This window comes from Carlito syrichta, unplaced genomic scaffold (assembly GCF_000164805.1).
Source record: "Carlito syrichta isolate Samal-C Ts95f unplaced genomic scaffold, Tarsius_syrichta-2.0.1 Scaffold314800, whole genome shotgun sequence".
In the NCBI taxonomy this organism is placed as follows: domain Eukaryota; kingdom Metazoa; phylum Chordata; class Mammalia; order Primates; family Tarsiidae; genus Carlito; species Carlito syrichta.
In genome coordinates this window covers 1,038,033-1,052,052 of record NW_007258896.1, presented here as the reverse complement: position 1 = coordinate 1,052,052, position 14,020 = coordinate 1,038,033, and the positions used below count along the sequence as shown (strand labels likewise).

The 14,020-nt window shown below is 35.7% G+C and overlaps 1 protein-coding gene across 5 annotated transcripts in view; it reads left to right on the top strand.

Moving 5' to 3' along the window:
- The first annotated feature begins 5,079 nt into the window (after window positions 1-5,079).
- The window catches only part of QKI (QKI, KH domain containing RNA binding), a 127,185-nt gene continuing 118,244 nt past the window's right edge, over window positions 5,080-14,020 (top strand). For all 5 annotated transcript variants that reach the window (XR_002481210.1, XM_021705900.1, XM_021705903.1 and 2 more), the window contains exon 1: window positions 5,080-5,224. Coding sequence is in view for 4 of the 5 variants with exons in the window: in XM_021705900.1 (XP_021561575.1) it covers window positions 5,105-5,224 (120 nt within the window). In the remaining variant the exon portion in view is untranslated. The remainder of the gene's footprint in view (window positions 5,225-14,020) is intronic.

Below are 14,020 nucleotides of genomic sequence, written 5' to 3'. Positions count from 1 at the left end.
GATTAAAAGGATGTGTGCAAAATTGTATCTAGGAGGTGTGGTGGGTTGCATATACAATAATTGGTATACAAAAAAAGAGTAGTGGTAGTGGAAGAGCCAAAGTCAAAAATGAGCTGAAACTTGAGAAACAGTAGATTGATTTTAAAACCTTTTAGTGAAATCCATAGTTGAGTGAATTAAGGGAAAGGAAAAGACTTAAGGTATATGATATAATATTTGCAAGTCACCTAAAACAAACTGTGTGGTGACTTATGAGCTGAATTAACTGACAGTTGAGCTTTTGTTTGGAAAAGGAAAATACATCAAGATAATTAAGCAGAGACAGTAACTAATACAACTGAAACAAGTTTTCACGTCTAAGCAAAAATATAGTTTTCAGCATACTGAATCTTGAAAATAATGAGAATTCAAGAAATATGGAAAATGGGAGGAACCTAAATTCTTTAAAGGTGAGTACTCCCCAAAGTTGAAACATTTATATTTTATACTTGATGGCACGATCTGTAGGTTTAGATTCCAAAACAGATTATTTCCTGTTTAAACTGGTGGATCCAGAGGGAGGTTCTGGTCCCAATGTAGTCTGAGATTTCATCAGGTCATCCATAAAGTGTGCTTGTATTTTGGTATCCATGGTAGACAAATGAGTACTCTGTGAAATTGCTGTTAGTTGGATCTTGACTCAGAATATCAACTGGTAGACTAAGTATCAGTCTTAAGGGGTATGGGTAGTAGAAAATACCCAGGAAAAATATTTCAGTTTTCTGTTGGTGTCTAAACAAACTGTAGAAGTATGGAATAGTGGAGACTTGTTTTAGCACTACCAGCAAAAATGTCAGTAGTTGCTGTGCTTGCTAAAGAAATAAAGATATTCTTTTTATTTTTTTAATATTTTTTTATTATGATATTGTGGGGTACAGTTAAGGGTTTAGGTATGCAAATATACTTCGTTCAGGCACCCTTGTTGATAAGAGGTGTCTCCCCATCCCCAGACAGATATTTACTTTTTTTTTTTTATTGTGGAGATGAGTTCTCGCCACATTGCCCAGGCAGGTCTCGAACCCTCGGGCTCAGGCAATCCACTCACCTCAGCCTCCCAAAGGCGTGGGATTACAGGCTGAGTCACTGAGCCCGGCTAATATAGGTATTCTTAAACAACGATGATGGATGTAGGGGGCAGTTCAGAACTAGAAGTTGATATTCTCAGTCTGCATATCCATTGGTCATTTTGGAATGTTGTGTACAGTATGAGATTTTATACTGTTAAAGGTACTTAGACAAATTGGAGTGTGTCTGAACAAGTGAGAGGGTATAAAACCATGTCAATAGTTTAGAGAAGAAGTCTTTTATAGATAATAGAATGTTTCAAGAATTTGTGGGTCTGTTGACTGGGAACTGTGGAAGACATTTTCAGAGAGCAGATTTAGGTTCAGTAAAACAAATTTGTAGCATTTAAGATCTGCAGAGATGTCTAAAACAAATTATCTTGACGTAGGGGACATTTAGATGGAAGAATCATGCCCAGGTTTGGAGTTCTTGTTGGTTGGATTTTTATATTACATGATTAAAACAATTGATTTTGAATTTTGAGTTTTCTGAAACACTGCTGGAGGTTAATTAAGGTAGTGTGGAGGTGAAGGAACGTTTGAGCGTTACATTGTAATGTTTGATAAAACAATAAATATATACAACATATTAATTATGAAGCATTCTTAGGTTTCATAAATGAACACCTGTGAACCCATCACTTAACACAAAGAATGTAGCATACCCCGAACCCATATCCATTGCATGTTTCTTTAATAGTTTGGCTATAATTATAGCAACTGCTAGTATAACATTAACAGAAGCTTTTATTGCCAGGTCATATGAAATAAAAAGTTTTGTCTCCAAAACGTGGGGTTCTGGGAGAAAATAATAAATGGGGCTGTTGCCCTAAGGTTGGAAACTAATGTATTCAGTTGAGTCATTCAATAATTATATGATGCACAGGCACTAAAATCGCAATTACTGTTAGAAGTGGAACCAGAACATGTTCTGACTTGAGCATTGTAAATAACACAGCAGGAAGTGCTGATGCTGTTCTACTTTTTTCTTATTGATACAGGTAGTAAGCAACTCATCAGACTCAACAATGAGTAAGATTGTAAAGCCTTTGGGGGCCAGAACTATATCTTAGTCATCTTTACATTTCTGTCACTACTGTCTTGCAATAATATGTGTTCTGTTATGAAACTGAGTGATAGATCTTAGAGACTGAAAAAAATCATGGAAGAAAGAATGCTTATCAGTTTTCAATATTAGTAAGTTTTTTGAGAGCTAGATGACTTGTTTAGTGCTTCAGAACCTAGCTCATTCCTCTCTTCCTTTACCCACCCAGTCCACCAAATATTTCTTGAGGCCCACTGTATTCCAGGCACTATTCTAGGACCTGGGCACATACTGGGTAACAGAATCTCAAGGAACTTTGAGTTATTAATCAAAGAATCATAGATTTTTATAAAAATACAACTTAACTGGTAAATAAATTCTCTAACTAGATGTTTATGTATGAAGACTGCTGGTTTTTGTAAATTTATTTATTAATCTGGTCATCTGGATTTTCTGGTAATTTATACTAGATTCTTTTGGTTTTCCTAAATTTGATGAATTTGTTCACCTTGAACATCATATTCTGACCCTCTCCCTCATTTGTTTTACTAATATGGTGACATATAATAATCGATTTTTAAAATTCTGAACTATTTTTGCATCCATGATATACATTCTACTTTGTTTAGTGCATATTCTTTCAGTATGCTGGTGGATTCTGTTTATTTGGGATGTTTGCATCTGTATAAGCAAATTTTATCTGTGGTTTTCTTTTATGCCATTGTCAGATTTTTATATTGGTGCTATGCTAACCTTATGATGAGAATTGGGTAGTTTCTGAGGAAGAAATTTAAATGATAATAAATTAGTGTTGACTATGCTTTGTAAATCTAGAGTCCTGCTGAGCATGATGGTTCATGTCTGTACTTCCAGCATTTTGGGAGGCGGAGGCAAGAGGATTGCGTGAGCTCAGGGGTTTGAGACCAGCCTGGGCAACTTGGTGAGACCTCGTCTCTACAATAAATCAAAAAATTATCCAGGCATGGTGGTGTGTGCCTGTAGTTTCAGCTACTTGGAAGGCTGAGACTGAACGATCTCCTGTACACAGGAGGTCAAGGCTGTGGTAGCTATGATCATGCCACTGCACTCCAGCCTGGGTGACAGAGACTCTGACTCCAATAAGCAAATAAATAAATCTAGATTCCTAGACTAAAAGATATATGTGTAATATTAATTAGATTACATTTTTCTAATACCTTTTGGTTGATGTTATTATGTAAATTATGTAAATAATCGTGTTTAAATTATTACTTGGTCACTGAAAATTTGATTTGAGAATTGCTGTCCTGCGTGCTTAAAATATTAACACTAATTTGATATTGGACATTATTAGGGAAGATTTTATTATAAAACTATAAGTATAAAAGTAAGAAAGAGTAAAGTCTTGCTCTTAGAGTCAAGGTAATCTCTTGTTTTTTTTATTTCATTTGCTATTTAGAAATAAGCGTTTGACAGGCTTTTACAAGTAAATTGTTATTTAAGAGATAAAATTTGTAATAAAATAATTATTGCTACCACTGAAGCAGAAATGTAGTTTTTTTTAACTGATCAAGATTTTATAACTGGATAGAAGCACCTTTCATCATGCCTTTTTGCTGTTTGATTTTTATTTAATTGAAATGGATTTAAATAACTAGTTATGAAAATTAAAGAGTGCATTAATATTTGATAGTTTCTTAATATCAGTAGATTGAAATTCATGTTTGGAAGGCATACAAAATATGTTTTTAAGATGACATTTTATTTTTAAATACTAATGAATTCAATCCTTTACCCAAGAGGGACACAGAGTATAGGATGGAGAGACAGTTACATAGGCATAATAATGACCACCCTTATTAGACAGTGTGTTCTAATGGAGAAGAGCCTGTTTTCTAGAGCATAGTAAAAGTTTAAGAAATAATTCTTGAAAGAATCCATTTTCTTTTCTTTACAGGACCTGAGTCATTAAAATGAAGTCTACTACTATTTATTTTAAAGAAGCCTATTTTTATATAAGAACTATAGTACTTTTTTTTAAGGTCATTGATTTTAGGTATATATATATATATATATATATATATATATACTTTTTTAAAAAAATGTATATTTCACTCATTAACCCAGTGTAGTTTGATCTCTGTTACCATCTTTTCCTTGAAACTTACTTGATTACCAATGGCTTAGTGGTCAAATTCAAGGTACCGTCTTTTGCTCTTTACCTTACCATTCTTTTTTAGTAGTGTTTGACACTATTGATCACCCTATCCTTGAATCTGTCATTTCTTAGTTTCTGTGACACCTCTCTTCCCTAGTTCTCCTATGCAACTCCATTTCTTCTTGGTTTGGATCTTCTTTTCCTCACCGCTTGCTTTTCCTAAAGTTCATTCAGTCCTTCCTTGTCCCTTTGCCTTCTCTGAGACATCGCTTCTCATGGCTTTAACCACTAAATTTGTGTATCTAACTCAGATTTCTGAACTTGTAATCTGTTGTCTTTGGACATCTGTTGGAATATTCTGAAGATATCCAAAAAAATCTAACAAAGTGGTCCAGTTTAAATATCCTTCAGGCAGAGAGGCTTTGGTATTAGTTTTGTTTGATAGGCATACTTGTGGTTATTTGCTTGAAACTGTCATTTGGAGTGATTGGCCTCATTTAGTCAAGAAAAAATTAGGTAAAATGACAAACCTGAATCATACTGGTTAGGAGCTCAGGATCTGAAGTTGGTTTTAATAAGATATGTTATTTGATTGATTTAATTTTGATTTGTGGAAATTCATTAATCTGTGGTCCTGTTAAATATGGGCTTAATTCAGAAAATGACAGGATAGGTCTGCAGTTCTACTTGAGTTTTAATACTTTATCAATGAAATCCTCCCTTACCCCCTCTTTTTTTCCAGGATTAGCAAGAATATTTTGTTGTCTAACACATTTAAAATTTTTACTTTTAACAGAAATTAGCAGAGTACGGAAAGACATGTACAATGACACATTAAATGGCAGTACAGAGAAAAGGAGTGCAGAATTGCCTGATGCTGTGGGACCTATTGTTCAGTTACAAGAGAAACTTTATGTGCCTGTAAAAGAATACCCAGATGTAAGTATATTTTGTTGTTTTATTCAAATTTTTTTCTGCTTCACATATTTTGGGAAGAGATGTATTTGATGGTAAATACTTAAGTGTTATTAGCTGCTGTAAAAAATTAATGTGAAGGACTGGAGGTGTGAATAATTTGGCATGGATGATTTTTAAAAATTCTTTCTAAATGTGTTTCCATTTGATTGCTGCTATGTCACTTTGGAAATGCACATGGTATAGAGTGTTTTGTGTTTCAGAACCAGGCCAGGAATTATGGAAAGTGCTTTGGCCTTAATGTCAGAGAGGACCAAGTACAGCTCTCTACTCATCTTTCATCTGACCTCAGAGAAGCTAGAGCTTGGGCCCCCATCATCTTTTCTGTAAAATGAGGGTGTCAGATATAAAGTTTGTATCAAAACCACTGATTCCGATCTGATTGTTCCCCATCTTAGCTCATTGCTCAACTATTGTCTATAAGCATCTTGTTGCAAATAGCCGCCTTGTCCTAAATCAGTTAATTTCTAAATAAATCCAGATTCTTTGCCTTTTGTTACAAAACCTTACGTGATATGGTCTATCCTATTTCTTTGACCTCATCTTAAATTATTTTTCCCTCTTCTTCACTGCTCTGTAGTCTCATTGGCCTTCTTTTGACTTTTAGAGCAAGTCAAGTCTATTCCTAGCCTTAGGACTTGTGTTAGTTTGTACTTTGGTCTCTACTGGCTGACTTCTTCTTGCCATTAAGAATTTAACTCAAGTGTCATTTCAGAGGCCTCCCCTGGCCATTTTAAAAGCCATCTGGCTACTCATTGTTTCATATGTCTCCTTTTTTTCCTGCAGTAGCGCTTATTATCTGGAATTTTTCTGCTTTATTTGTTTATTTTTCTGTTTCTCCCAAGCAGAATGTGTAAGGTACATAAAACAAGAGTCTTGTCTTTGTTATTCACTGCTGTGTGCCCCCCCCATATTGGCACATAACAGGCATCCAAGGCCTGTTGAATAAATAATGGAGAAAAGGTGGCTTATTTCTAGGTTTCAGAGGACTTTTCTGAAAGCAAATGAAAAAAAAGGATTAGTATTGCAATGTCAAAAATGATGTGTGCTTTAAGTGTCATTGGTTATATGGATAGAACACTAGTCTGTTGACAGGACATGTCTTAAATTGGATTAATGAAAAAAAGCTTTGGTATTTTGCAGTTTGCATTTCTAGTATGTTAAAGGTTATACATTTACTCTATTTTTATAGGTATTTTTGGTTGCAAATATACAAGTAGTCCTGGATAATATAGGTAAAAGTAGAGTTTGTTGGAAGATTATTGGGTAATACAAAGGATTAAAGGAATGGCTGGAGAACAAAATTTTATGTAAGGCATCTCTGAGAACTTCAGCAGCAGGAGTTTGTGGACCTTCTCTCTTGAGAGCCATACTGACATTACTTGCTACCAGTGTGTTCCAGACTTTATTTTCACGTTTCAGATTCTTCTAAGAATGTGTTTTGGGCCAATCTGCTAGGGCGAAGGAAGTGGGGTTATCTATTACAAGCTTGGCATGACCACTATGGGCCTACCCTGAGTATTAGGATTATTCCTAGAGGTGGAAAATTGTGACATGGGCAGCTTTTCCAGTCGGGGTATACAATTATTTGGTGTTTCAGTGCCCCCTAGATGATACCAACTGTCTTTTATGCTTGTATAAGCCCTGAAGGATAAAGTTTCAGCAATAGTCATTAACATAAAGTATGTAAGACCATAAGACCTTTGTAGAGAATATAACCTTGATCTCTCTGGTTCCATTTTTTAAACACACACACACATACACACACACACACACACACACACACACACACACACACACACACACACACTCCCATTCAGAGAAGGGCTGTTTATACTGCATTATTTAAAAGAGATGTTCCATACAGTTTTCCAAGTCAGGACCTAAGTCTAGAGGGTACCTTTTCACTATATTCCTTTTCTTCTTTTGCCAGTTTCGACTCATTGCCATGGTGAGCTACTGTTGACAGGTGTTGTAGCATGACATTGACATTGTCTAGATTAGTGGTTCTCAAAACATGATCCCTGGATTATAGTATACACACCTTCTGGGAACTTGTAACTATTCAAGTCCTATTCCATACTAGTTGAATCTGAATCTCTAGGGGTGAGGCCTAGCAAATCTGCCTTTTTAACAAGTCCTATAAGTGATTCTAATGCATGTTAATGTATGAGAATCACTGCTCTAAATTTTCTTTTTCTGGTCAGAGTAAGCCATATTAACAAATAGGTAACCACATACATAGTAATTTTGCCAAGCATTGTTTCATGAGGTTGATAAAGAGATGAACTAAACAGTATCCCTTGTCTTGTAGAGCAGGCATTTCAGTGACAGAGACAGACAGTAACGAATATTTATTTTTAGTATGTGGAGGGAGGCTTCATTTGTAAGGGTATCCAGGAAAGGAATTTCTTACAAGATGATGGGAATGGAGAAACACGAACAGAATGATGGGGGGGAGGAAGGCGTGAAAGCCACCTCCAGGAGTGAACAGCAAGTGCAGTGACTCAAGGATGAGCATGCTGGGAAGCGTGGTGTGATGAGAGATCAGAGAATTAGCAGAGGGGCAGTATAGCATAATGGCCAAAATATGAAATGAATTACTTTTCATTCCTGGTCCTCAGTTTCCTCATCTCTGTAATGGAGATAGTAAGTCAATGGTTTGTGAAGACTAGGTGCTTTAATATGTGTAAAGCACTTGGGAGAATGCCTTTATGCTATGTAAGTATTACAAGAATGTAAGCTCCATGAGGGCAGGAATTTTTTGTCTTTTTTCGTTGCTGTATTTCCAGAGCTTAGTATAGTGTCTGGTAAGTGGTAATGTACAATGCATACTTGTTATGCATATATGTAGCTCATTTTTTCAAATACTGCTGAACTTTTTTTTTCTTTAAACCTGTTGACTTTGGCACATAGCATCTTGTTTATAGAAGTCAACATTAATTTGGAGGTAGTGATTTGGACTTAACTGTGTAGGACTCGGAAACTGATATGAGAAAAAAGTCTTAGATTCAGTGTCTGAGAAATGATGTGGTGCTCTGTAATGCCCTTCACAATGTTTTGAAATTATTGGCTTAATGATGTGAGAATGAGAAACTAATATGAGTGGCCCATTGAAAATTATTTAAAACTTTTACAAAATTCACATTTATTAGTATTTATTAATAAAGCAGACTTGTGTTGCATTTCTACTGCATACTGTGCACACAGTGGGTAAGAATAATAATTCAGTTGCAAAAAAGCTCTTTAATGTAGTCAAGATAGTGGGTTTTGAGTCAGGCCTAGGTTTTGAATTCTAGCTTATCCCCTTACTGGCTGTATTAACAATCGTGTTAACAATTGCCACCTAATGCTTCACAATAAAATGCCGTACAACTCAGTGACTTAAAATAGTAGGCATTTATTTCTTTGTTTATCAGTCTGTATGTTGCTTGAGGTTCTGCTGATTGAGGCTTAGCCTAGGTTAGGTTGATCAAGACTAGCTGTGAGTGGATTTAGATTTCCATTTATGTTCCTGCTGGGCCCAGGCCAAAGGAAGGGGTTGGTGGCTGCTTGGGGCATGCTCTTACGGCAGATCACTGGAATGCCAGAGTCTAGCCAAATTGCATAAGCCTGTGTAAGGCCTCAGCTCTTGTCCCATCTATTAACATTTCATTAGCCCAGTGAGTCTCACCTGGAGGCATTTTTGCCTCTGGGAAAATTTGGCAATGGCTAGAGATATTTCTAGTGTCTAAATTTCAGAGGGGCTATGGCTAACAATAATAAGTGGAAGGCATGAATGCTGCAAAACATCCTACAATGCACAGGACGGACCCCACTCCCCAAAGCTAAGAATTATCTGGTCTACAATGTCAGTAGTGCTGAGGTTGAAAAACCCTTCAGTAGCCATATCAAGTCATTCTGTCCTCATTGAGGAGATTGGAGTAAATATTTGCTGAAAAAATAGAGATTATCATGTTGGCTTTGTGCGTGTGCTTACTTTTTAGAATCTGTTTATCTCTAAAGTTACAAGGTCCACTTCATAGGATTGTTTGTAGAAGTAAAGATAACAATTATGGCACCGGATAGAGCAGATGTTCAAAGTAGTTTGTATGAATAAGAAAAAAAAAATTCTATTCTTGAAGGAGCTCACAGTCTTATATGAAAGATAAAAGATATTATACTGAATCATATAAGTCTTTAAAGTTTATCATACATTCATAAAATGACAGACATGAAAGGGGGTTAAACATGTTTAGATCATCAGTAAATTGGCTGTTTAAGTTATTAAGGACTTATGTAATCCATGCATATCTTATGAACGTGTATGAATAGTGTTAACTCTGATTTATATAAGTAAAAGGTATTATGTTTCAGATGACTCCGTAATAATCTTGTCATTAAATTTGCCTAGTTATCAGTTTTGAATTGTTAGAAATTATTTTATAGGCTATACCAGAGTAGTAGATGTGTTACAGATATCGACAAGGTCTAGCTGTTAAAGATATTAGTCATCTTGTTATGTACACAAATAGATTAGATTGCTGAACTCTTTTCTTGGAACATAGTTTGATGATTAAATTGTAGTGAAACTTTTTCTAAGGATTTTGTGTGGAGAAAACTGATTTTCTGAAGTTTTTAAAAATGAGTTTCAATTTTGAATAATAGCCTTGAAAGTCATCTCTTGGGTCTAGGCCATCATGATGACACATACTGTTAAAGGTAAGATGGATAAATGTCTTTTAAAATATTTTTTCCAGCTTGTAGAGTCCCAGCCTGGCAGCTGTAGTTATTAGTATAGATTTATAATGTTATTCACAGAACTCTCTATGGTCTCTCTGTAAGTCTCTTTTATAATAATAATCTATGCATATGGTGGAGCATGAGTTGTAAGTTTCCTTTCTAGTTAATTTTCTTAGGTTTGCGGGTAAAATTTGGCTAGTCATAGCTCTGAGTTAATGTAAGGTTGTTTGTTATTTTAATGTTTCTCAAGATTGTCATGTGCAAATTGGCTGTTTTGCTGGCATTTGTTTTGGAAGGATTATGAGAAGGGAGAGGGGTCAATGCAGTTAGTTATCTTTCCTTAGGTCTTTATTCCTTTGATTGTTGTTGCTGTCTTACTGTGTTGAAGGAATAAATCAAGGGCCTTCAGGAGGCTTGATACAAATTACTTTCACTTTTGTTCTTCTGAATAACACATGGATGTTAAATCACAATTTAACAAAAATACTCAGGTTAACACTTGATTTTTGCCTGAATATGATCTTAATTTATTATTACTTTGTTATTTTTTAGGAAATGGAGCTTAAAAATGTGTCTGTGTTGTATTGTTTGCGACTACAAAAGATGATTGTTTTGATTAGTTACTTGTGTTTTTACTTGTAAGATTGTCTATAAAATTGGAAAGGACATCTGAATATAAAATGGCAAAATTTAAGTATGGTTTCTTTATCCCAGAAATGTTTGCTTGTGACCTATGCTAGGCAGCAAGGCACAGGAATATGAAAAGACGTTACTTTCACAGTACGGTTAATAGCCTTAATCCAGGTCTGGAATAACGAGAGCTAAGGCAATGGCAGCTGAAATGAAGGAAGGGGACGGATTAGTGGAAATCTTAAGATTTCTTAACTTTTACATGCGGAGGCATGAATGAGGGGGAGGACCTTGCTGATGGTGCCATTCATTGAGAATGCAAAGAGAGAAGCTTTAATAACATAATATTACAGATGAACCAAGAATGAGAGAGATGGTAAGCTTTCTATATTAACAAAATATAATAATCAAAAGCCACTGTAAGCTGAGTTGTTTGTAATAATGTAGAACATTGAACAGGGAAATATAAATGACAGTTATAAATAGGTCAAATATGATTAAAATTTATGCCAAAATCAGAATGCAACTCACCTTAATAGCTGAATTAGTACTTTTGGAACACTTTTATGGGACTGACAGTATTTATATAGCAAAACTTAAGACATCAGCTTTGAAGGCCTAACCTAATCTATGGTCAGGACTACACATTTTATCTCATACTCATCTTCAGGATCTGAAGTGATACTTTTATAAACTCAGTATTCATGTTCTTTTTCTTTTTTGATGTCATACATATTGTTGAAATATACTGATGAAGTAATATCACAAAGATTTTCATTCATGCAAAGATTCAACTAAAGTAAACAAGATGTGTGTGATGATTGTTAAAGCAGTCCAATCAGTAAAACACATGAAAATACTGAGAAGGCAAGGTTTGGTTATGTAAAGTAGTACAGTAATGACATATTTGGGATGTAAATGGGGACAAAATGATAAAAGCACAATTGGGTTAATTCTGAAAGTAAACTTGACTTTGAAGAAGTTTTCATAAACTTTATATTAAACATTTTGAATGATTAGCAATAAAGAGTAAACTAAATGTGAATTTCTGGTAGTACCAGGGTCTCTAGAAGAGAGGCATTATACTTTATTAAGTATTAACTCTGGAATCAACCTAGCTATTCTAGGATTTGGGCTGCTTATGTAACTAACCTCTTATGTATTAAATGTAGATGATAATGATAATCACTGTACAGGATTATTTTGAAGTTTAGGTGACCTAATGTATGTAAAATAGAACACATAATGAAAATATACCATCATACTCAACACCTAAGACATGTTGAATGACACAGTTCTTAGACTCATGATACTTCCATATTGAAATGGAAAGTAAAACTAGCAATTGTTTTGTTTCTGTAATACTATTGACTTTGTCCTTTGGGATTTCCCCTGAGATCAATCAGTCAGGCCTACCATTTGAGAAATTTCTAAACTGTTACAATGAGTTTCTTTGCTGCATGTAACTTATTATTTAGTGAATCACTCCCCATCTTCAACTTTATTGAGGTATAATTGAGGTTTAACATGTGATGATTTGATATACACACCTTTTTAAAAAAATGTATGTGGCAAGAACACTTAGTAATCATGTTGTCCGTTAGATCTCCAGAACTTATTCGTCCTAAATATTTGAAACTCTGTACCCTTTAAAAAATGACATATCCTCTTCCCCACACCCCCGCCCTGCCAAGTAATAACCTTTGTTCTGTGAGTTTGACTTTTTTAGATTCTACATGTGAGTGAGATCATGCAATATTGGTTTTTCTATGTGTGGCTTATTTTTCTTAATATAGTGTCCTCCATGTCATCCATGTTGTCAAAAATGGAAGGATTCCATTCTTTCTTATGACTGAATAATATTGCATTGTATATACAGTTATGTGCTGTGTAAAGACATTTTTGGACCACATATGTGAAAGTGGTCCCATAAGATTATGGTAGGTCTGAAAAATTCCTATCACATAGTGACATTGTAGCAGTGATAATGTCCCAGCCAAGTGCATTTTCTTTTCTATAATTGGGTACAGAGATGCTTACCATTGTGTACCTATTTTAGTATTTAGTATAATAACATGCTCGTTTGTAGCTTAGGAGCAATGGACTAGACCATGTAGCCTAGGTGTGTAGTAGGCTATATCATTTAGGTTTGAAGTGCACTCTGTGTTGTACACATAATGATGAAATCACAGAACAACACATCTTTTAGAATGTATCCCAGTCATAAATTTCTGCATGACTGTATGAGGGGGGAACCCCTCCAAAAAAATCCAGCATTTATTTATAAAAAATTGTGGGTTTTTAATTTTAAAATTTTATTTTATATAGAGATGTAGGGTACAAGTGAGAATTAGCTACATAAGTAGGCTGTATGCGGGTGATGTTTGGGCTTCTAATTGGTCTTCACCCTCCTCCACCCCACCGTAGTGCACCAGGTACCCTTTTGTTGTCACATGCTCCTCACCCTGTTCCCTCCCTCCCCTAGCCTTGCCCAGTGACTGACAATCCCTCCCTTGTGCTAATGTGACAGTTGGTCAGAGCCCACTTAAGAGTGAAGACATGGAGTATTCAGTTCTTGTTTCTGTTATAGTTCACTTGTATGATGGTCTCCAGCTTCATCCAGTTTGCTACAAAGTCCATGATTTTGTTCTTTATGATAGTATAATACTCCATTGTGTATATGTACCACGTTTTCTTTTTCTGGTCCATTTTCCATGGTTAGTAGGGTTGTTTCCATGTTTTTGCTAGTTTTTTTTTTGAGTTGGAGTCACACTCTGTCGTTCAGACTGGAGTGCAGTGGCCGCTCCCGGCCACCGCAGCCTCGACCTGCTGGGCTCCGGCAATCCTTCCGCCTCAGCCTTCCAAGTAGCTGGAACTACAGGCCCACGCCACCACGCCCGGCTAATTTTTTGATTTATTGTAGAGATGAGGTCTCACCAAGTTGCCCAGGTGGGTCTCCAACCTGCGGGCTCAGGCAGTCTACTCACCTCAGCCTCCCAAAATGCAGGATTACAGGCTGAGCCACCGAACCTGGCTTGTTTTTGCTATTTTGAGTAGTTGTGATAGTGCGCATACATGTACAGGTATCTTTTTTGTAGAATGATTTATGTTCTTCCAGGTATATTCCCATGAGAGGGATTGCTGGATTGTTTAGTCAGTTTTTAGTTCTTTTAGGGATCATCACACTGCTTTCCATAGAGGTTGAACTAGCCTGCATTTCTAGTAGTGTAGAAGCGTTCCTGTTTCTCTGCACCCATGTCAGCAGCATCTTTTGTTTTTTGATTTATTAATCATAGGCATCCTTACTGGAGTTAGGTGGTATCTCATTGTAGTTTTGATTTGCATTTCTCTGATGATAAGTGAGGATGAGCATGTTTTTTTTTCTTCTTCTTTTAAAGATGAGGATAC